This window comes from Sprattus sprattus (genome assembly GCF_963457725.1).
Source record: "Sprattus sprattus genome assembly, chromosome: 1".
Classification (NCBI taxonomy): Eukaryota; Metazoa; Chordata; class Actinopteri; order Clupeiformes; family Clupeidae; genus Sprattus; species Sprattus sprattus.
Window position 1 is genome coordinate 75,826,866 of NC_137920.1, and position 24,894 is coordinate 75,851,759.

General features: G+C 42.9%; 3 protein-coding genes across 3 annotated transcripts; all 3 read right to left on the minus strand.

Moving 5' to 3' along the window:
• Nucleotides 1-700: 700 nt before the first annotated feature.
• Nucleotides 701-4,533, minus strand: LOC308371802 (prefoldin subunit 2-like; the record flags this gene model as incomplete). Its single annotated transcript, XM_080846794.1, has 5 exons — nucleotides 701-883; nucleotides 1,673-1,796; nucleotides 2,017-2,105; nucleotides 2,428-2,513; nucleotides 4,527-4,533. The coding sequence occupies 5 exons, from the start codon at nucleotides 4,531-4,533 to the stop codon at nucleotides 701-703; spliced, it is 489 nt and encodes a 162-aa protein (XP_080702920.1).
• A 231-nt stretch (nucleotides 4,534-4,764) lies between these two features.
• cd248b (CD248 molecule, endosialin b) lies at nucleotides 4,765-7,809 on the minus strand. The gene has a single exon (XM_080852743.1). The coding sequence runs from the start codon at nucleotides 7,639-7,641 to the stop codon at nucleotides 5,587-5,589; it is 2,055 nt and encodes a 684-aa protein (XP_080708869.1). The 5' UTR covers nucleotides 7,642-7,809; the 3' UTR covers nucleotides 4,765-5,586.
• Nucleotides 7,810-21,372: 13,563 nt separating this feature from the next.
• Nucleotides 21,373-23,866, minus strand: LOC308371812 (CAAX prenyl protease 2; the record flags this gene model as incomplete). The annotated part of the gene is made up of 7 exons (XM_080846806.1): nucleotides 21,373-21,599; nucleotides 21,765-21,827; nucleotides 22,154-22,225; nucleotides 23,049-23,216; nucleotides 23,323-23,401; nucleotides 23,552-23,635; nucleotides 23,747-23,866. Coding segments are annotated over 7 exons (813 nt in total), but the record flags the coding sequence as incomplete, so codon positions are not given.
• Between the last annotated feature and the right edge of the window lie 1,028 nt (nucleotides 23,867-24,894).

Below are 24,894 nucleotides of genomic sequence, written 5' to 3' on the forward strand. Positions count from 1 at the left end.
CTTGTAAGCCAAAGGGCAGCTGCAGGGGATGGGTGGCCTCATTCCCATTGACCCTGCCGGGGCTGAGCCACAGGGAATGTGAGGTTAATGCTGCTCTTGGGCCTGCCTGCAGGGGAATCACTTCTAATTGTTGTCTAATTGTTGTCTTGGAGCTGCTCAATGGCACAGAGATTAGGTCTGTTCTCAAGGATCTCAGTGGGATGGATGTGATATTCATGAGATCATGGATTTTTAAAGCCGTGGCTGTGTTCATCTTCAGAACAGTGCGTTGGGGGGGCAGTTATTCACTAACATAGGCCCAATATGTCTTCCACGGACTTTCTACTTTTTTGTGACGAAATATTGCTGTGCTATACAGCATGCTTGAGAGCATGCTATATGAAAGCCTTACCAGATACAGAATATATTGCCAAATAGTTTATTGTTCATTTAGACTTCACATAGCAATGGACACGCAGTCATTGTACACTCCCTAAATACAGGGAAGTGGCTAGAATGTGATATGTAAACAGTAAAAACTCTTAAACATACATATCTCCAAACTATAATCTTATAACAAAAATCCTCAGCAATAAACACATTGGGAACTCTTTATTTAACAATACACATTTTACCTTACCATTACTTTGATCATTCACAAAATGTAAATCTTATGAAGTGCTCAAGAGTATGGAATAAACAAGAGGACCCTTAGTTGGAACTAGGAAACCAGCACCCCAGTGCCTCCCTGGGTTCCTACGCCTTCACTCTCCACACTGGCGGTTGCTTTGTTTGGTGCCTCTTGCTCTCCAACAATCCGGATATTGAAGTGTTCCCGATACTCATTCAGCTCCTGCCCTTTTGTTTGCATCTGTGTGCTGAGTGATTCAACTATTTCTGAGATCTAGACAGAGAGAACGATGCACATGCACGTTCATAGATATTAAAGTTTGATGAAGATATCCTCCTGAGAACACGAATCGCTTGTGTAGACAGAGAATGTGAGTACCAGTGCCATGATAACTTAGTGAAAGGTTCCTGATTATTCCTATATTTTTATTTGCAGAAAGCCAGTGGCCTGCAAAAATGAACCCTTTAATGTGAAGGTAATGGCTTAATTTTCATTTTCTGGAGAGTTCCATTAAAAATACTTTCCAAAGTCAAATATGAATAAATCGCTTGTTTTAGTACAACAAGATTAAAGTAATCATTGTACCAAAGTTATATTGAACTTGTATGTATGTGAGGAAAACATTTAACATGACCAAATGCAAGCATAAGTGCAATCAGTGTTAAGATATTGCATTCTAAATCAGAAGAATACCTCAAATAAATTATAATGTGTGCAAGCAGAAAATGGGGTGTGGGTACAAATTCCTAGGAAATCAAGGGAGAACCTACTGGGAATCTCAGAATAATGCAAAACACAGTGGGTACAGGTACTGAATAGGCATTACAGGGACAAGGGCACTAGATTAGTGCACTCCCTCACCAGTAAATGGTGACAGTATTTTGGCATTGGTATCATTCTCAATCAAGTAAGTGTATTTTAACACATTAGCAAACTGATCAGTTAGAATTAACTAGCCTATCGGCATGTGTGTGTTGACAGAAATCAAACTCAGTATCTGTTTAGCTTTACCTGATATTCATTACTTTTGGGCTACAATAACCTACAAGAATGGCGAACTACCTGTTCTTTATTGATATCAAGTGCAGGAAGGACCTCCTGCACCGTTCTCTCCACAAGGACACCCCCAATCAACCGGTAACACTTACGAGTAGGATCTGCCTCTTTAAGAGAATCAATTACAAGACTGGGGAAGGAGAAATCATTTAGAAGGTAATTAAAGGTGTAAGCTAGTGGGTAAACACATAGCATAATAGTAGGCCTATACATCAGGTATCCAAGCGTATGGTAAGGTTTATGGTTATGATTAAGGCGTATGGTTTATTTATAAAGCACAATGAATTCCATTCGAAATTTCACATAAAAGTTAAAAACACCAATAATAGTAACCATTTCTGAAGAATTACCCGTGTACACTGATTTCCATCTCCAGTTCCGCTGCTTTTGTTGCCATGCTACGCTGTTCCTGGCGAAGTCGTTGAAAACCAGCCGCTACCTGTCTTACAGAAAAGCCGACGAGGCTCCCTATTGATAAGTTCTGTTATCCCATAGGCTACAGAGAATAACACCCCTCAACATATCTCTATCAACCTAACGATTGACGATTAACCCCTTGTATTTCATTTCATTTGCAATAGATTATTTGAATAAAGTGACAATATGTAATGCATTTGATTAGTTAGCGATAGCTAGGTAAACCACTGGCTACATCAAGAGTGGTTTTATTGACAGTGCTAAACCAGCATGCAACTGGCAACAAACTTTTTCTCAATGCTCAGATACATGCCCTCACATCTCAGTAACGTCATATAAGAGACCTGTTCAGCAGTGGGACCGGTTTGTTTCCCTCTGGAGTTGCTAGCTGTGGTCTCTTCCATACTGTTCTTACTGTCGTTGGTCGAGGCTACAGAGGTTTTGAGGAATGAAGTGTTCAACAAACACAAGGGTGAGAAAATAGAATCCAAACCACAGTAATCCTACCTAAAACTGATTATGAATGGATAACGTAGCCTATGTTTCACAATTAAGATAGTGGATTTGAATTTGACTAACATTATGCTAAATTATTCAGTAATGCACAACTCAGTCAGTTTGTCTCAGTTCTTTCATTCTCACAGTGATGATAGATTAAGTTGCGTTTTATTAAGGTGGTTCACACAACATCAAAAATAGCCTAATAATATAGTGTATTAACATGGTCAAATACAATTGGCTGTCATCAGATTTACAAAACTCTACAACTGAGTAGGTCTATCTGTTTAAATGGCTTCTGGTAGGCTAATTGTTTAATAATTGGTGTTGCCCCTTTTTAGCTGCAGGATCTTATGGATTTCATGGGGGCAATTACATGGCAGCCTTCCTGTGGTAGAGAATAAAAGAATAGAAATTAATGCAAATGATTGTAGGCTACAACCTTTGCTGTTGCTTGTCAAACCTATCTTAGTAGCAAGGCCTATATGATGGGACTTGGACCTCTGTATCGTGAAGTAGGCCTACATCCAACCTAAGTGCCATACAGTAGGCTATGCATTTGAATAAATAAGACAACCGCAATTCGGCAGTTATTCAGGTTGTCATGGTGTTCTTCAGACCAGAGCCCAACTTAGAAATAGCTAAGGGAAGTAGAGCTGCTGTGACCCCCCCAGCACTGATATTTTTGCACTTCCTTCCTGTCGGTACAGTTGCATGTTCATTTACCAGAAAGTGATTAAATAGTCCCTCTTTGTTGGCTAGTGCAGGAGGACTGATACGGTTTGAAAACAAAAGGGCGCTCATCACCCTCATCTGGAACACCTTTTTGGGAAGCACAAGGAGACGTGATTTGCCGGAATGTGTTGTTTTTAATACTGTCTCCATAGGGTTTTAGTATTGTATTTTTACAAGTTTACTTTTTTACAGATAAATGTGAAGCCAGTTGTGTCCCTTTGAACCAAAGATGAATTGGCCTGTCAGTGGTATTACAACTGCACATTTTAACTTTCATTTCAAGTTAATTTCTTTTTAGTGTAGTGTAGATTTTAGTGTAGATCCTCTGCCTGTGTGTTCATGAGATACTATGGCCAAAGGGGCCGCATTGTGGACAACTCCCCAGCATGCTTTGAGGGCATCAGGACAAGAAAGGCCTGCCTCTTCCCAGAATAGCAACCGTAGGTCATAATTCCTTCTCCACCAATTGCACCTCTGCATTTGACGTTTGGCGTGTTAACAATTGTTAAGGCCAGACTCATCTGTCACACATGTGATGGTGAAGTGTGAAGCATCATTCCGGGGAGCTGCCAGAGTCCAGGGGCAGGCAGCTGTACTCCGCCACAGGCAATGCCAGGCTTCCCAACCCCGACCTGCTCATAAACATGTCAACTCCTTTTGATAATGAAATGGAAAAACCGTCCTGGCAATAACGCAATGGACCACTGAACAGCTTCAGCTGTTGGAGTATAAAAAGGAAACATCTGAAATAGAAAAGTAAACCGCCACAAAATGACCACTATAAAACTTTTAGAGTAATATACACATGGCAGTATTTCACCACCGAACAGCTTCAAAGAGGAATAGCCTTGGCAGGTTTGCACCACAGGTCAGCTTCAGTTGGAGTCAGTCACCCACACCAAAGCTGTCAAATCAAACCATGATATAGGTCATGAGATCAATACATCCTTTCTATAGAAGTCTTTGATTTGCTGATCATTTGATTTGCTTATCAGTTGATTTGCTTATCATTTGATTTGCTGTGCAGTGTATTTACAGTTATTTCTTGTGTACCAGATTAATATATTTTCTCGTTTGTATGTTTATATCATTAAACAGCTGAAAGCCTAAAGAGATATAAGGTTTAAGTTAGACCTGATATAAATTAACCTTGTATATCTGAAGGATGAAATTAAAAGATCTGTTCCACGCCTCATCTCAAAATCTCTACTGTACATGGTCTCTTAGAGAGTTGATGCTTGACCAGAAAGAGGAAAAATTAAAAAGTAATACAGATGGAGTGCTTGGTGTCATGTTTCCCATTTTCACTTCACTGCATACATCCAGTGCTGTGTGACAAATATCTTTTCACTTGTCTATTGGTTAAGAAGCTGATAAAAAAACAAAAGACTGTTTTCGTTTTAGTAAATGTTATTTCCTTTTTGTTCACAACAAAATTTTCATGACAAAATATATTTCAGTGCTATGGGTGTGAAGCATGATATTTTACACAAGTATACCGTTCTGATTGGCTCACTATTCAACTAAACTCTTATAGCCTCGATCAAAATAAGTATTGCATGCAATACAGCCAGTCGGCTGCTAGAGGGCACTAATACTCCATACATAGTTGAATTCCCCGAAGGCAGTAACGCCTTAATTAGACGAGAGACAGTATAGTTGTCCTGAAATTCTTACTATTTTCCTTCTATTTCCAATAAAATCTTCTTGTCTGGACATGAAGACATCATGGTGGCACGTTTTCAAATGAAGACCGACGGTACTGCACTACACTTTTTTTGTTAAGTTATAGGACACAGGGCTGGACTAACTGAAATAAACAACACAGGAGGTATACATAATATGTCTTGTTTCAAAATGATATTCTTAAAAAAGTTTACTTCACAATAAATCAGTCTATCATTCAGAGTTTTTTCTATTTACACCACTACATCTAAACATGGGGCTTTGTTGTCAATAAGTCTGTCCAATGAGATGTATAATCACTGATTTGGCCTCTGTACATTGAAAAATAAAAAAGAATACAATCCATTTCAAACACACAAATGCACTTGTCTCTAATTATAATAATTACAAGGAAAGCCTACACAAACAATAGTCAGGGCCATACCCTTATCTTCGCCCCCAGAGATTTCCACAGGATTTTGTCAGGTAAGACGATGTCATTAGTGGAAAACAGCAAAGCACCATTTGTGAGAGTGATTGTTTAAACCCTGCATCTCCATCTACTTCAACTGTTTTTGAGCAAACACTTGGCTCTGTTCCCAGGCTCAGGCCTGAGTCTTGGCCGTGCTTGCTTCTGCAGGCTTTGACGTGCTGAACCATCGGTAGCAGTCTTTTCTCCCTTTGCTGCGAGGCTCCACGGCGCAACTGGTACAGTACACGATCCCCAGCGCCAACATGACAACAATGAACACGCAGAGTGGTACCAGGAGGGCCACGAGCAGCCAGCTTTTGTCGTGTTTCCGCTTCCCACCTCCTGGTTGGTTCTCCGCCCCAGCGGCGGCGGACCCGTGTGGTGGGGAATCTTGCGGTGGGGAGGAAGATGCCCTTACTCCGTCACCTGCCTCTTTAGACAGGAATACCTCGTCTTCTCTTAACCTGGGTGAGGAGTTGTCTGGTGATGTGTGCGAGTCTACGGAATCACTGTCGGCCACCTGCAAGGGCGTGCCTGAAGTGGCGTCCTCCTCAAAGCCAAAGGAAGGAGTGAGGATTTCCTGAGCTGGCTGTACTACAGCGTACGGTGCCTGTGTTGTGGACTCTTCTGATGGGCTGTCCGTAAACCAGCCCAGATCGGTGGGAACCCACTCGAGATTAGGCAACTCAGTCAGCCACTCCAGAGGTGTGGGGTCCATCAGCCAGTCAGGCATTCTGGGAGACCAGGAGAGTTCCGGCAGCACATGGCCCATAGTGTTGGCTGTGGGTTCAATGGGCACTGTTGCGGACGTGGTCTGCGTGTCCTCCAGCATTGGCCTGCAGGAGTTATAGTCATCCTCCAGCTCATATCCTTCTTCACAATGGCAGTCGTACCCTCCCATGTAATTCTGGCATATTTGCTGACAGCTGCCCGCGTTTTGGCACTCGTCAATGTCTTGGCAGCGGACTGGGTCTTCGGGTATCTGGGTGTAGCCGTCAGTGCATAGGCATTCAAAGGATCCAGGTGTGTTTGTGCAGAGCTGCTCGCAGCTGTCCTCCTGGCATTCGTCCACATCCACACACTCCCCGTTCTCGTCGGGCCGGTAGCCCTCCAGGCAGCGGCACTCGAACGTTCCCGGGGCGTTTACACACACCTGCGGGCAAGGCTGCTGCTCGCACTCGTCGATGTCCAAGCAGCTCTTCCCGTCCGGTGCCAGGTAGTACCCGTTCGGACACGTGCAGCGATATCCGGTGGCCGTCGGCTCACAGTGATACTCGCACTGAGCGCCGAGGCACGAATCCGTCTGCTGGCAGCTCAGCCCGTCCTCCTCCAGCTCGTATCCTGCGGAGCACGCGCAGTAGGAGTATCCGTCCGCGTTCAAACAAAGGTGCTCGCAGCCTCCGTTCTCGATCTCGCACGAGTTCTCGGGGGCGTCCGAGCAAAGCGGCGCCTCCTTCGACCAGGCCACGCTTCCGTCCTCCTTTAGCATGCACAGAATAGCCTGGTCCTCCTTGGTGCCCTCGGGGCAGGGCACCGTCGCCATGGAGCCGAAGGGGATGTGGGTGAGCAGGGTGCTGATCAGGTTGAACGGCGTGGTGTAGCGCGGAGGCCCTCCGCCTTCACCGTCCAGCACCGCGCACATGCCACGGTACGCGAAGCGGCACAGGAAGCCGTCCACGGCCAGGGCGCAGGAGCCGTCCAGCCATTTGAAGTTGTCCCGGTTGCTGCGGGATTTATCCGCGGTGTTGTGCGTCATGACCACGCAGCGAGGGGCGGCGCAGGTGCTGGGCAGGTCGTCCCGCTGCCAGTTGGTGTACTCCGTGTCCTGCTCGCCCGTCGTCCAGGTGAAGCCCCGCAGCGGGCGCGTGGCCGAGCACTGGCGAGGCTGGCGCTGGAGCCCTATCCACAGGCGTAACCTGACCCGCTGGCTGCGACGCTCCGTGGACGAGAGGAGCTCGTGGATCAGCTCTGCCTCCTCCGCCGTCTTCGCCGTGGCCAGGTTGCCTCCTTTGTCCTTGCAGGTTCTCCAGGAGTCCCGGAAAGTCTTGCGCTGGAAGTAGACGGCGTAGCAGCCCTCGTCGTCGCAGAGGGCATCCTGCTCCTGGAGCTCCTGGCTCTGAGCCCCCGGTGGGCACCAGCTACACAGCAGGGCCAGCGCCAGCAGACAGGGGTACGCAACAAAATGCATTCTCCTCTGGACCCACGCTTCCCCCACTGCCCACGTCCGACTGGCTGACTTTCCTGGCTCGCCTCTTGTCTGTAGATTTCTCTTCTGCAGGGGCAAGAGAGGTCCTCCTTCAGCAAAGTACTCTAACAGCCGCTAGCAATCCTCCCTGCAACCGTCAGCACCGTTGCACTGAGATGGAACTTTCCTCTGGTTCTCCTCTGGAGGAAAAAAGGGAGACAGAGAGGGAGGGCTACAGACGTTTGTTTTTGGAAGAGGGGGGCGGGTAATAACAGAGTGTGAGTCAAGGTTTTTTGGGGAGGGAAGGGGGGTCGGGGGCTAGTGGTTTCCCCAATGCCGTATGGTTTTCATAAGTCCATTTAAGGAAATAGCTTGTGACCCTGCCAACGGCTGCCCTCCCCCCTTGCCCGTCCCCTAACCACACTACCAGCAGCATCCCTACCTCCAGCACCAGGGTATCTGATCAAGTTCTTCTCGTGAAGGGTGTGTGTGTGTGTGTGTGTGTCTGTGTGTGTGTGTGTGTGCGTGGGCACATGTGTTTGGTGTGTGTGTTTGTTTGTGTGTGTGCGTGCCTGTGTGTGTGTAAACTGAAAATGCAGACAATCCATCTCAGTTCACAAGCCAGGTAACAGTCACCCCCACACAAATAGAGCGAAGTTGCATCAGGAAAATGTGTTTTATACATCTGGAACAAAGGCTGCAGGGATACAGTGAAATCAAGTGTAATAAAAACAGTCTGGTGCCTGCTATGGAAAAAGAGGACAAGAAATATGTGGTTTAGATTTCAAACTGACAGGCTAAAATGTAATGGGATACTGTAAGAGATACGGCTGGAGGAGAGGTATTGGTTATCAGACACAGTCTGGACAGGAAGCAGTGTAATTAAGGACCATGCTAAGCACAATAAATCTGGTCTCCATATCCTGGTTTGGTCAGTCAGAGGCTCAAGCAAAAATAATAGAGCAGTTTTTACTTGGGTCCTTTTACACAGCCGTTCAAGGATTTTCGAAGTAAAATCCACACATCTTACTCTTGCTAGAGTGGACCACAAACATTGTCATTCTGAACATGTCAAATTCCACATGTAAAACAGGATACAGTTGAGAGGATAAAGAATTTCACAGGGTGTTGCAATTTCTTTATTTGCTCTGAACCTTCAAATCAGTGGTTTGATATTAAAAGCACACCTGACCCCTGCATTATACCATGTGAAACGACGAGGGACTGGCTCAAGGGTCCGGAAGTGTGTCCATGCCAAACACCAGTAGTCTAAGACTGGCCGACTGTCAGAAAGTCCAGGCAATAGCTGCTTTTGTTCATTCATAGTCTGTAAATCAAAAACAACCTTCAAACAGGTCTCTCTCTCTCTCTCTCTATCCCTCTCTCTCTATCCCTTTCCCTCTCTCTCTCTTCCTCTCTCTCTTCCTCTCTCTCTCTCCCTCTGTCCCTTCCTCTCTCTTCCTCTCTCTCTTTTTTCCTCTCCCTACCCCCCCCTCTCCCTCTCTCTTCCTCTCTCCCACTCCTTCTCTCTCTGTCCCTTCCTCTCTCTTCCTCTCCCTCTCCCCCCCCCCCCCCCCCTCTCCCTCTCTCTCAGCAGTAAGCATTCCTGGTGAAGGGCCCCCCAAAGTATCTTGTTTAAAGCAGCACCTACCACTTCCAATTTAAACAATAGCATTCTTGTACAGACATGAATCTCATGGATCTGCCTCGCTATCACCAGTTCAGCTGAAAGCGTCTGTCAGCTGCAGCACCCATGTGGGGTACGTTAAACACACGCAGATGTATCTACATTACGCTGTTTTAACACTAGGGGTGTATTTATCGTTTGAACCCGGCTCTGCAACGGAGGTGATGAGAATGGCAAACGTTGAGAAACAAAAGTAGCAGCAAATCTTCTTTATGAGTGCGTGTTCATCCCCAGAGGACACGCCGTGCCGTATGTGCTCCGCCAAGGGAAGCCTTTTTTTGTTTTCCCAGATGTTGACACAAGACCACACTGGCCACATCTGTCGTGTAGCCCTGTTTGAATTAGTATCTTTCCACAGACTGAATCAGGTTTTCCACAGTGAAATACGGGTTTGATTTGAGCAGATGATTGGCATTGACAGTGTTAAGATTAGGTAACATTTTTGATGGTTTGAATGGAAAGAATTATTAATATATGTAGACATGGAAATTCCTTGTGGAAAATATTTCCCCCAACCATGTTAAACCCCACTTTGACTTCAGCCAGTGGATCGCGCATAGTTAAACTGGTTAAAAAAAAATCATGTCACAGACAACAGTTAGATGAAGAAAAAGGACTGATTTTGGGACTTTTTGCACTTCATCCCAAAGGAAAACTCATGGAGCTAGCCATAGAGGAAAACATGACGGAATAAATAAATGACTAGTCTATAAAGTGAAAGGAATTTTAATAGAGAGTGGTTTTAGCAAATTTCAGTAATTACTTAAATGTACCCAATGAAGGCCTTGGTCGGTAAGATGAACTATGAAGCAAAAGTGGTTGCAAAAAGTAAGAGTAGAATTAAAATAATAGTAAATTGCAATATGGTGTATGTTTTTCTATGGGTGTATGTGTGTGTGTGTGTGAGAGAGAGTGCATGTCTGTGTGTGTGTGCATGTGCTTTTGTGTGTGTTTGTTGCCTTGCTTTCCCACTAGCTGGACGTAAACATTGTTGCCCTGAGGAAACACTTGACTGTGACCACCACAGGCTTTATGATGTGGCGAGTGCATGATGCTGCCTTCTTAAATCCAACCAATCAGGATAAGGAGATATTCAGACAAAGATGGTGTCCAGGAGGCAGCCAGCGTGCAGGGAGAAGATGCTTGGGAGGACAATAAAGCAGCGCAGCATACTTAAGTAAGTAAGTAAAGTTTATTTTTAGAGCACATTTAAACGCAGCTTGCACTGACCATTAGATATTGAAAGAATAATAAAATAAGACAAGATAAAATGGAATAAACAAAATAAAATAGAAAAAACTAAATAAAATGGAATAAATCAACAGACAACACTTAATTACAGACATAACAAGGTGAGACAATTACAACACAGGGAAGGCCAATGTAAAAAGGTGTGTTTTGAGCCTGGATTTAAAAAGTGTGGTTGAAGGGGCATTTCTAATGTCGAGTGGCAGTTGGTTCCACAGCTGAGAGCCACTGTTGAGTGCCAGAACAGCACACTTCACAAACGTAGCGTACTTGCTGACTTCTTCAAAACATAACTAAATGTGAAGTATTATGTATATTATGTGTAATATACTGTATGTGTAAGCACATTAAGAGTCAGTTCACCAGGTCAAATTCCTTGTTTGTTCTAACTTACTTGGCAAATAAAATCTGATTCTGATTCTGATTCTGATTATCAAATGTGTATGAGGGGGGGAGGTTGGGCAAACAAAGTAGCATTCAGAAAAAATATCACTTAGACAGCAGACGTGTTACACAACAGCCTCTTTCCTCCTGTGGGAGCACAACAGTCTGCTGTTACTGTAATGTCTCACAAAGAAACCCAAACAAAGAGTGACTGGCAAGCACAATGACTACACGTCGCTCTATTACTCACATCTTTAGTAACCTTTAATTGACCTAGTCTAGTCAGGATTAGGTAATGCTGATACGGTAGAAAGAGAAACGGGAGCTTCATTACACTTCCCAGAATACACAGTTATTTTCGAGAGACATTACTTCGCCTATGACTCAGCCCTGTCCCAGTTTTCCAGCTGAAATTGAGCTTTGGCAGAGAAAGGCTTGAGTAATGTCTCTGCCACTCTGGCCATTGTTCTTAATGAGAAAAACTGCTGACCGCACTATTCTTATGATAAGCGGGAACAGACTTATCTACTTAAGTGCAACACAGAGTCGAGCTCAATAAGCAGCAACACCTCTATTCTAGTGGTGATCTATAACTCTATTTTTTGAAGCATGTTAAACAGCGTTTATTGCAGTTACTAACAAACAGTCCAAAAAAGTATTTAAAAGGGATGTTGGATGCAGTGCCTTGTGGCAGAGTGGACCCCCAGTGCATGAAGACGTATTTAATTGTGCCGGATCGTGGAACAGCTACCTTTTTCGGTTGGTCCAGACTGCGTGTTCGTCTCTGCATCACCTGCATTACATCACTGTGTTTGCGCCTGCAATAAAAAATGACTGGAAAGGCCCCAAAGCGGCCCTAAAGGGTGTCTACAGAGGAAATGGCCTTATCTGATTAACGCATTCAGTGCACTGCAGATTTAGACAAATAAATTATCGTTTTTTATTTTTTTTTAAAGCAACTTCCTGACCCAAATGTGCAGATTCTGGAGATGTTATCGGCTGGTACTCCCACACCACGCTCGCCGCCATCTTGTCTGTTATGAGTCCTCCACTCACTTGTTGCTTTGGCACACTCACTACTGAACATTTCAGTGAGCAACATGCTGCCAATGAAATACTCTATTTGTTTCCTAATGTAAATAATTTGGACTTTTTGATATGAAAAGGGAATGGGTTTCAGTCACCGCTTGGGAAAATATTTACTTCTATCTCTTTGATGGTACGAGAGTGATTCAAAAGAAAACATTTTTCATTTGTTTTTACTTCACTTGAACTCAAGGACTGCTTATTAACGGAAGTGTCACTTTGTTTTACTCATACTATCCTTGACCTCTTTCTACAGACAAATAGACCCCAACCCTGAACCAATAGCTCTTTGAAGCCATGCGTAACACAGTGCCCCTGGGAATCTACTCATAAAGAATCCCATAGGAAGCTAAAAAGTTGATCATTTTCAAGGGTTTAGAAATGTCAACATCCTGTGTCCCTGCCAGTGGAATGTTTTTAAAGTCATCAGTAGTCAGATTTAATAGGGCTCCTTGGTAACCTCTGGTGACCTTGCACAACCTTTTTACCCCTACAAATGCAGCCGCTGTCTCCCTATGCTTTTCCTGCAGGCGTAGTCTTAAATGTGCCAGGGGGGTTGCTTGATGGATTCACTATCCAAGGTTGTCCCCAGGTTTCAGAATACCACTGCTAGCCTTTCAAAGTGTGATGTCTTAAAGTTCATAAAAGTTATGGTATAGTTATGGTGTACTGAGTGAGCCATCATGGAGAAACACTGGCTAATTCTTCTGAATTAAGACGTTATTCTAAAGTAATTAAAGCAGTTATTTTTTTAAAGTCACTCCCCAACGCTTTCTATTTTACTTCTTTTTTTTCTGCTGAGGCTACAGAGGCAACAGCACACTGACTCTTTGCTATGATAGAGCAGACTCCTGACTATCATAAATTTGCCCCCTGTGCCAAAACTGAAACTCAAAAATCCATCTAGATCAAACTTTTTTTTCCTAGCTTCTCATTGCAGACAGAGGGCTAACGTTTCCCATTTTAAGTCCCTCGTCGGTCTCTCTCTCTCTCCACCTCTGTCGACCGCTGCCTGGCTTTTCCATCAGGTTGCCTGGAACTTTGATCTATAAACACTCTCTCTGGCGGTCAGGCCAGGTACTGAGGAGACTGGGATGGCCTCTCTAGGCTTCTTTATTGCTTCTGCCCTTCTTTTGGCTAATGTCTATAGCATATGTTGCCCTCATTAGGACTGATGCTCATAGCATGTGCTCCATCTCTCTACAGGCCTAGGCACTTTCTTGGGGAGGTTCTGCACACACACACACACACCAATCTTTTTTTTCACTCTTCACTGAAGCAGTAGCATGTATATATATGGCAGGCTTGGGGGGTGGGAGAAAAAATGACTTAGCTTTTCCTCCATGGATGAAGGGAAAGAGTAATATCACACATCACAGACCAAACTTTTCATACTTTCAATCGTTCCATCTTTGGATAGTGTGTGTTGGCCTCAGTCGTACATGTACCAGTCTCTCTTTTTTTATACAATTTTCTTTGTATTCATCAATAAGAACACAAATACAGGTCATCAACAACTTCGACGACCAGAATTAAAATTAAAACAATAAATAAAATAAATAATAGAAAACAAAAAAGGGGAAAAGAAAAGAAAAACCTGCTGTCATACATGTACCAGTCTCTTATGAAGAATGCCATTCCTTCTCACATGGTTCTAGCGCTTTTTGTTGCAAGCTTCCCTGGGTTTGTTCAAGCCAGAGTTTAAACTGGTCTCTGTGGGCTCATAAGCAGAGTGCCTACCGTGGAGGATGCTTTCTCTCTGATGTTATACCCCTTTGCTAGGCATAGGCTATGAAAAGCTCGTTTTGAGGGGTGGTTTTGCATTCAAATCCTAATCTGAAATTCCATTGGGTTCTGGACTTCACGAAGCACCACCTTGAAACAGCTTGCTTCATTATGTTATAAATCTTCACCTGTAATGTAAAGTCACATCTGTCCACACACACAATTTTCACAGTCTGAAGTATTTTGACCACCAGCTGAAGCACAAAGGTTAACGCAAACCATAAACATCTGCTGTCCAGGGAATCATTTCCCCCCCAGTATATGCAATTGGATAGATATGCCTCCTCAGCAAAGCCGTTGTCGGTGATAGACATGGTTTACACCAACCTAACCAAAGTCATCCGTCACCGTGCTCACTTAATTGTTTACACATAATACCGGAACTTGAAAGGACTTGGCTATAGGTTTTTTCTTTTTTTCAAACAAGGACTAAACTGAAGACTAATTTTACAGTATTTGTCCAGATGTAATATGTTACAGCGTTTGTTTATTGGTTGGAAGTGCCAATGCTCTCGACCCTGTCCTCCCTCGTGGGCCCCTGTGCTGAAGGCACTGGCCACTGTGGTGAGTCATTAGACATACTGAAGCTATTAGCCAAAGCCATGTGGCTAACTAATTCAAAATACCACATTCCCATGGATTTTTCATCTTCTTAGAGAAGAGTGCTCAATTATCCAGTTTTTTTTTTCCTTTTTCTTCCTTGTCTACTATAGAGCTCTTTGCAATGCCCCGCAGGGAAAATGTTACTATTGTCGGGTTTTTTTTTCGGTTTATTTTTTTTTTCACAACAGCCCTCATGAATGCCTCGTTCAAAACTGACACCAGACTAACTTGTCTGCACAGCAGAATGAGCAGACTGCTTTGGTGACTGGTGTTGAGTTTTGGGTTTGTCAGAGGAGAAGTTTAAGTAAAATGCAGCCTTTATATCCACACAATAAAGTTAACATATCAGTTAACATTGTTGCTTTGTGTCACCAATGCAGTTCCTTCCACAATGCAAAGTAGAGAGACAAATAAGACGTGTCCAGAGTTTGACTTAGAAACTCTTTCATTCCAAGTGCTGTTATACTAAAAATAAACATCTGCAGTAAGTATTCAACAAGAGTGGCGGCACAGTTAAACCACGTAGCATTTGGTGTTGAGAAGGACATTCATTCTGTGTGTGTGAAGTACTTACATAACCTACAATACTGAGTGATTTGGGATTTTGTAGACTATATCTGAAAAGCTCAGGAAATGCTGGTACAAAAAAGAAAGAAAAGATTTGTAACAACACTCACATCCTCTTACCAAAAGGAAATCCAGGAGACGGTCATACAGTCATTAGACTCAACAACTCCCCGTGCCCTTGAAGCCAGAAAATATTTCCACTTGAGAAAGCGCTGGAATTTTCTGGCTCTCCCCTTTTGTTTATTTATCTGCAGCCCCTGAGGGGTCCCTGTAGAATGTTCTAGAGTGTTGGGGGTCCCTGTAGAATGTTCTAGAGTGGTAGTCTGGGTGTGATTCATAACACTGCCTTAATCAACACCGGAGTTGTTCATCACAAGCATGAGCATAATGCCGCTACCAGATCATACACAAACATATGTTATCGTCCCCCAAACCTCCAATAAAGTTCACTCATCCGAGCAGAGGGGGATGGAGGTCTGGGAGAACGAGAGGCTTTGGCAGTCCAACAAGGATGAGAACAACTGCTGAATTTAGAGATGAAATCATATATTTTGGAATAGATAGTTCAAAATGAGCTGAGCTTCACCATTCCTCCATGGGCATTGTTCAGAGTGATAAGTGGCATTAACAAAACATATCCATGGGTAATGTCTTCACCGTCAACTGGCCATAAGGAATGAGTAAAATAAATGGTGATAATATCTCTCGCATTTATGAACTGGACACAAACGAGGGCAGTAAAGTGTGTGTGTGTGTGGGGGGGGGTGGGGGGGGGGGGGGGGATACGGTGGGAGTAGAGATGTCAAGTATTGATGGAGCACAATCTTGCTTGCCTCAGTATTTCCATGACTTTTGGTATAGCTGAGGACTAATTACTTTCATCCAGATCCAGTCAAGCAGATGTTGACCCTTGATCTGTCCCGATGGAAACTTCTAGTAGCATTTTTGGGGTAAGAATCGCGTTGCACTTCATGGCCGAAGAAAGCACCATGTATAGCACTGGCATCTAATCTAAAGGCCACTCAAAGGCCGGTTTATCATCAAAGGCTTCAGGAAAGATATAGTGGGAGTGCATGAGCAATTGTTTCTCATTCCTGCGTATGTGTGTGTGTGTGTGTGTGTGTGTGTGTGCGTGTGTGTGCGTGTGTGCGCGTGTGTGCGTGTGTGTGTGTGTGTGTGTGTGTGTGTGTTCGGGGGGGGGTCTGTAATTACTCCGAGTGGGTGGCAAAGACTTAGATACTTGCTCTGTGGTACACACTGTATTACAACTTAGAGGGTCGGCTTGACTTCTCTTCAGTAAGTGTACATAAAAAAGTAGGTAAAAAAAGTAGTAATTGCAAAACCAACTCTGACCACATAAAAAAGTTTCATTGTATGACAGTTACCATATTTCACACGTATTGACAGACTGCCATTTGGTGTTAACTGGAAAGAAATGACATATCCACATGTGCCCAATAAAAGGCATGTGTGTGTATGGCATGACAGGAATGAGGAACACATTACCCGCCAGGCAAAGGTCCAGAAAATGGAAATGTCTCATGAAAGCCTCAATGTCCCCCTGCACTGCAGGAAAGTCCAAAAGCTTGGACCAGAGCTTCTGAATAATCTTTTCATCATGGTGTAAAGATCTGACTGCGAGGGGTCTCGTGTGGGGGGGTGAGGAGAACAAACTAAGGCACTGGAGCTGACATCGGATCCTCCAGCGCTCTTGAGTCCCACTTGTTTTCTTAAAGCCTATGGACTTCGTTTAACTAAATATTGCTATTCAAGTGATCATCTGTGTTTTCAGTTCAAACACTCACTCTTTCTCCCAATAGACGTATAGGCATATAATATAGCAAGAAGACTGCATCTCTCTGCATCTGTTTTGACCTCTCTATAGGAGTGGGTCAGTGTGGAGCAATACCTCCCGGGGAAACTGCACACAGAGCAAGATGGTTATAAGTGTGTGTGTGTGTGTGTGTGTGTGTCTGTGTGTGTGTGTGGGTGTGTGGATGTGTGTGTGTGTGTGTGTGTGTGTGTGTGTGTGTGCGTGGGCGTGTGCATGTGTGTGTGCGTGTGTCAGTGTGTGTGTGTGGGTGGGTGTGTGTGCGTGCGTGCAAGCGTGCGTGCGTGTGTGTATGTGTGTGTGTGTGTGTGTGTGTGTGTGTGAGTGTGTGTGTGTGTGTGTGTGTGTGGGTGTGTGTGTGCGTGTGTGCAGCCCCACGTCCTGGCACAGGTCACATGACACGGCAGCGAGACACGCTGCATTTAGTGTTTCCACCAGGCCTCTGGAGGACACTGGAATTACACTTTCCTGGACTCTGATCCCGGCTCAGGAGCGTCCGTTTGCCAAGCTCAGATGGAGGCCTTCCCAGGTCGGGCGCTCTGATCCCAGCTCAGGGGCCTCCATTTGCCAAACTCAGATTTACATTTTTTTTTTTTACATTTATTCATTTTTAGCAGACGCTTTTATCCAAAGCGACTTACAAGGCTGTATACACATTTTCACTGATGGCACACTGCACATCAGGAGCAATTAGGGGTTCGGTGTCTTGCTCAAGGACATTTCGACAGGGAATCAAACTAGCAACCTTCTGATTACTAAACGACTTCTCTACCTCCTGTACCACTGTCGCCCCCCCCCCCCAGATGGAGGCCTTCTCAGGTCGAGCACACAAGACAAAAGGGACGCAAACAGAGTCGGCTTCCTCGAACCACTCCTGCCCTTCTTGGCGTGTGTTCACCTCCAGCAAGAGAAGCGCTCCGATCTTCTGTTTGTTTTTGGTCTGTTTTGCCACATCATCATTTTGTGATGAGCTCCAGTTCACTGAGGGGCCTTGGCACTGCGGTGCTCGCACACACACACACACACACACACACACACACCACCGCCATCTGCACAGCACGTGCCTGACACCCAGGGAGAGAGTTGAAACAATATCTTCACAAAGTTTTACATTCCAGTCCTTCAAGAAAAACATGTACCTGGCAAAATCAGGCGTGTATGGGGGCTCTTTGTACATTGTGGTGTACTGTTCCAAATTGCAAAAGACACGGGAATGATTTTGTTTTTTAATATATACAGAGAGGAAATGTCTGTTTCTGGTTCGGTGTGTTTAAGTCTTTATAAACTCTCACTCACGACCATGAAAAGAGGTTCAACTTGAAGATCAGATACGGATACAGCACATAAAATCCCTATCTGTGATTCAGATTGAGTACGACGACTCACTACGAGTTGAAAACCATAATGAATCGCAAAACTGTAGCGTAAAAAAACGATCACAAATTCCTGGAGTGGAACAAAAGGCTCTGTTCCAAAATAAACCCATCAACCAGCACTGGAAGACCAGGGGAGATTTTTTTTCCAGAGTCTGACTTGACAGCTTAATCTCAAAGCATTTTTTTAGAGGGTTTGAAATCAACGACGGTGCTGATTACTACAGTTCTTACATTTTCCTCGGTTAAAACAGCGGATGGGATCTGTCAAGAGGGCCGTTGAAGGTGTATCAGTTTATCTTTACAGAACTTCCTGCTGCGCAGGATTCGTGCTTCAGATGAACTGAAGTTCCCCCGAGCTCTTGGACTCTTCACGTAGGTTTTATCAGTACATGTCCGGCCAAACGTTTACTTATCATCAGGTGAGGTAGGACTGACTATCTCACATGCAAAATATTTCAATATATAAAACATTACTGAATTGTTCATATGCCAGGAAAGTTAATGAATCACAAGTTAAACTTATAATACCATGCACAGGCTTAGGACTAGAAATGTGGATATCATCCATCAAAATAGTGCTGAGATGACAAATTATCTCTATACATAGACCGGTTATTTGTTTAAACTTTCTGAAAACTGTCAATGACACAGCAGCGCAAAAGTGCAAAAACAGACTTTTTATTAATAAAAATCCACATTTGGATTCACAGTTATCGTCATATTGTTCTAACAGAAGAGAGATTGAACTGTTACCTGAAAGTGTTTAGAGAGTACAGGCTAGTATGCCTATGAAGGCAATACTCAATATATAGATAAACTAGTAACACTTTAGGTGAAGGGTGAGTGCACAGGACATTCACAAAACCATGCATTAATGCTTTATTACACATCCAGGAATGCATGAATATTTATGCATGTGTTACTTTGCAATACTATAGGCACTTTTTCAAAATAAAAGTCCCCTTTTGCAATCATATTTTCCTAATGACTACAAATATTGGCTTTGCCTGGACCTTTCTGTAATGCAAACTTCTGTTATCTGTGTAATCAGGCAACTCTACACCAAAGTAAAAATAGTTGAGCAACATAGTCAAAATCAAGGTGGCAAATTTCCGAACAAAATGTCTCTGATTACATGATGTCAAATTGAATGCGCTCATTTTTGTGATTCATTTATCATATTAAACGCATTATCCAAATACGCAAGTGATGCAACTGAGTTTTGTTATGATTTCTGTCTATTTTTATTTATTTATTTCTCTCTCCCTGTCTTTATCAAATACACATACTGTCTACCTCTCTTTTCATCCATTTGAATCACCACCTCATATTATGTTTTATTTAATATATTAATGCATTGGTCTTTTTGTAGTCTGAGAGTATCTATCAATCAAGACTATATCCCCCCCCCACCCCCCCCCCCCCCCCCATGGGTCCCCCCTCTGAGCTGAGGTTCTGCTGAAGCATACTTCCTGTTAAAAAGCAGATTTTCCTTGCCTTTAACTGTTCCCTGAAAGTGTTTAGAAAGTACAGGCTAGTATGCCTATGAAGGCAATACTCAATAAACTAGTAACACTTTAGTTGAAGGGTGAGTGCACAGGACATTTATAAAACCATGCATTAATGCTTTATCACACATCCAGGAATGCATGAATATTTATGCATGTGTTACTTTCCTCGCCTTGCTTGCTCCAGGAGGGTCAGGCTCTGGGTTCTGTTAGCACCTAGAGACAATTTCGAGCTAATAGCATTAGTTCATGCCAACTTACAGATGTAAAATACTAGCAAGCTTATAAATAGTACCTAGCCGGCTAGATAAACCCCAACTAATTAGGAACATGTGTTAGGAACATGAGTTGTATGTGTTCACATGCAAATGTGCGGTTAACACTAGCCTCAGTAGCAGAAAAGTTAGTTCATTTTTGTAATAGTGTTCTTCAGATTCCATTTAATGTTGCTAGCGTCAGGCTCACACAACCTATGTAGCTTGCAAGTTTTTTGTATTCCAACTGAAACTGGCTCCTTCTCTTCTTTAGCAGTTATTTTTAAGGAAAGAGTTCAAAATGTGGGAACAATAAACACAAGAATGTCATGCTTATTTTCAAACTAACATTAATTATAACCTATGGTTTCCTCCCTAATTTCAGTTACCCAACGTGAGACATGAAGAGAGAATGAACACATTTTTTTTTGTCAACTGCTGTGACAAGCAATGGCATTGCTTATGTTTAGAAAATTACCTTTGCAGTGAATTGAGAACAAATTTTTTTTTTTACAGTTAACCATTTACTTTGACAAATTATGGGACAGCTTAGGCATTAGTGAGAACATATGTCGTTGTACCCTATGTGCTTTGTGTGCCTATTAAAGCTATTTTCTTAAATCTGGTTGTGTTTACTGAGAAACACCCTCCATCTTCCATTATCCTACAGGAACTCACTTGGGAGTCTAAAGTCACTTTACTGTATGGGGTTGTCCAACCTTTGTAAATAATTCATGCTTATGAATGTTGCTTTGCATGTCACTTTATGGACTGTGAAGGATTTATTTATATATTAAAAACATTTTGTTTTAAATATAGGATTGAAAGTAAGTGCCCCTTGAGTCCATCTTTTTTTCACCTTTTGTGGGAGAATAAAACAGTGAAAATGGGACTTTTATTTTGAAAAGAACATTCCTAATGTAGTATCCCATAGTTATGTAATTTAGTGCAAGAGTGTTGATTCATGCTTTTAGAGCCATTGATAAATGTGTTGTGAAGCATTTATGTATAGGTTTTATGAATGTGCTGTGCACTCATCCCTTCAAAAAGGCATTACTGATTATACGTACGTACATTTGAGAAGTTTGTTAAGTTATGATATGTAGAAATGTAATTTAATCATTGTCCTGATTACATAATTACTATTTGCATCTATTTCTAATTTGGCCATCCGATTAAATGCTCGGGTAGAGTAAAATGTTTACGACAGCTGAACCAGAGCAACATATCTGTGACTGCAAAAATCCCAATGTGTTTTTGTACTTTACCCACCCATGCATGAATCATTGATGACCCAATGGCAAAACCATCAGGTAACGTAGGCTATTGACTGTTCTGCTGCTGTGCACCAGTTCACATTTCCTTCTCCCAACTCCAGTCATGCGTGGTGCTTTCATTCATGTCATCAGGAGGAGCAGACCGCACGGGGATGGAGAAATAAGATGCAGATGGGTGTCATACCGTAGAAGAAAGGGTCAGTCAGGGGCAGGAGGAAAAGCAGGAAGAGTACAACCCCTAGCTGGTAGCAAAACAGGATGACAGGGCGCTGGGGGTGCTCCAGGGCTCTGCAGAAGTCTGGGAAACCCACTGAGTTGCAGAAGGAATGACACAGCACGGGAGCCAGAAGATGACCTGAGACGAACAGGCATAGAAAGTCTGGACAGTTGGTGGGCATGCGATTTATAATGAGTTTATAATTCATGATCTGAACAATATGAGAAATGGTCTATGGTTGCTTACAGCACAACATAAACACTGTGCACTCGTTTTTTTTTTTTAAAGCTATAATGAATGTACCTGTTCGGATAAATATGAAAGCAGAGTAGATTCCAAACACATAGGTGTAAGCAAACTGAAAAACTGAAAAGATAAAATAAAATAGTATCAAATGCATTTACCAGTGTTAAAGAACTATTTGGAGAACAGAACAAGATTCCGGGCAGTAGTTTTCGAATGACGAGTGGTAGGGATAGAAATTACCGTTTACTTACTAGCTTCCTTGTAGCAATACAAGCAATCATGAAGTAGCAATACAAGCAAACATATGTAACATCTCCCATTAATTACACACATGTGCGCAACATCTTACTTATTTAGATGACTGAATGACACATATGCAGCCACTGCCAATAGCCAATAACAGAAGTTTTTAACAGTAGCCGCCCATACTTGTAAATGCTGGTTACCTGCAATGATTAAGATGTCACCCAAGGACTCACATCCGGAGCGCAGCTGTTCACGAATATGGTGAAAATGGGCTGTTAGACACAATTGACCAAAGAATGTCAGTGGCACACAAAATGCATGAAGACAAAAGAGAAAATCACATAATGACTTCAGTTTTCTCTAAGATGCATTCAAATACATGTTCGTAAACATGCTATGTGTGGCAAAGAGAAATTGAGAGAATGGAACAGTTGCGCCACCCTCAGGCAAATAAGGTTATGACATCACAGTAATTCATACCACACCTCAGTTAACTACAAGGACAGTCAGGGGGAACAAAAAAAGCATAAAGCATAAAACATTCAAACATTGTAAAGTATGCGAAATGATACTGCCTATATATAGCTTACACACAGACCCTAATGTAATGAGAGATTGTGGGTGCAAACCTAATACCCCCACAAAATAGTATGGTAGTGTAGGCCTACTGGCTGCGAGTTAAAATGTGAAAGATACAAACCTCACCTTGCTGTCTCATCTTGGGGGGTGTTTGTACCTATATAAACCTTTTGGAAGTCTGGCCTTATGACCTCAAATAAATTATTTGTCAGATTGACCTATTATATTCTTATATTTCCTTGTATTGTCAAGTTTCAAACCACTTTCATTAATGCCTTTAGGACAATAAGTAACTGTGGCAAATATCATACATTTCTTTTAAGTGGGCGTTGAACCTCAAAATTGTTGGATACAGAAATGTAGGAAATTCTATTTTGTGCTGTACACATTTTTCATAGTTTCACTTAAGAATAGAATCACAACCCATTTTTCACTGAAAATTAATTTAGTTCTGTAAGAGAAATTATTACGTTTTTTGGCTACACAACCCCCACCCCACCACATACCCATACATACCCACACCGAAAAACAATGGGCAAATAAAAATGGCAGCCGTGGGCCCAGTGCAAGGCACAATCACCGGAACCATGCAGGCTCGGAACACCAGCTCCTCTGCGACAGGGGCAACTACGTGGTTCCGTAGCCATTTCAAGTCTCTGACACATAGAGCCAAGGATCGGAGATCTGGAAAGATCAAAAGACATCAAAAAGCGGCCTACAGGCAAAGGTGACAAGACCAAACAAGTTTCAGATACAAAAAAAATTGTGCCTGGCAAAACATAACACTCACTACATCTCAATCTAATTTCGACAAGAATTCCTTTTGGGCTGTCCACAGCCAGCTGGGCCAGGGGACCGAGAAACAGCATCTGCAAGATAGAAGGCGGGGAGAAGGAGAGAAAACAACAAACAAATGTTTTTATTTCACAAAATCTAAAAGCCAATGGCGACTCATGGCGACTCATTTCACTCATACAACGCATTTAACTGAAATGTATGTGAGAAAACTCCAACCGTACCATAGTAAGCAACAAAGGCAATACGCCAGCAGGCACTACTCCTTCCAGCCGGATCCCCATCAACGCCATAAGAGGGACACCTGGCTGAAAATAGTATAAATAGTGTAAATAAACTCTTTCCATTTTTGCTAATGTTCAAATGAAAACAAACACTATTATAGAAAGCATAGGTTTGACATAAGATGGCCAGGTTACCAACATATTCATCCAATCTGTCCATGCCCACACAACCAATGGTGAGATGATGGAGACAATAATCACACTGGTAAAACGCCTTCTGATCACACTGGGGTGATCCCTGAGAAAATGAGCACAAACAATTAACAGTCATTAACAGTCAACTGTCATTAACAGTAACATGAAGTAAACACAATACACAACCACAGATACACATTACTATCTGATCTCATAATGTGCAGTAAGGATTCATTACACCATGGAAGTAAATGTGGAACCGAACGGCTGTCTAGTGACCCTTTAAGAGGACTGGGGAATAAGGGAGCCTTCTACTAAACTTAAGCTAAAGAAAAAATAGTAAACTAACAATAAAGCAGCAATGACACTACAACACAATGTCTGGACACTGTTGAATTAACAACGCCTGACTTAATAAGTCTGTGACAAACTGCTACAGGTCAGGTGTTGCCATCTGCTACCTGGGTAATGTGCTCCGCCAAACATACAAACTGCCCACAAATAAACTGGCAAGCAATAGGCAGCACAGAATACCGGCCCAGCAAGTGTCCTGCATTTTGAAGCTGCCATGACCAAAAGATAGGTCTAATGGCGATGAAACCATCGGTAAAACCAACTGGTTTTCAGTCAGTGTTGGAGGCGTTCAGTTGTAAGGTCTCTTGCATTAATGGGCTGACAGGAGCTTTGGGATAAGTAGTCTCCAGGGTGACACGTGATGTTAAAGCCCTATCTGCGGCACAGCCTGTTTCATCCCTGAGACTTTGAAAATACATATAAGTGCAGGACAAAGGAACAGTTTTGAGAACTGTATGCTAAACATACAGTCGGCTCGTACAACTTATCTCTTGTACTTTTCTCACTATTACCCTAGATAAAAGAGTCACTTCCTGAATGGATGTCAATCTCATGGCCAGCCTGTCTGTACTCAACATAGTAAAACATTTTCTTGACGTATTCTGCCTCCAGTGGAATGATTGTTGTATCCCTTTGCGGGCATCACATTACTGACCTTCCAGCTCACACCATGTTTCAGGCGTGGTTACAGTCAGAGATATTGACAGCCTAGGCAGTTGCTACCACTACCTCAAAAAGTCCTTAAGATGAAGACATAATCACTAAAGCAAAGAAACTACTTTTTTTTTTTTTTT

Bases quoted from the DNA above. Each gene is read 5' to 3' on its own strand.
- cd248b (XM_080852743.1), bottom strand. From the start codon at position 7,641: ATGCATTTTGTTGCGTACCCCTGTCTGCTGGCGCTGGCCCTGCTGTGT.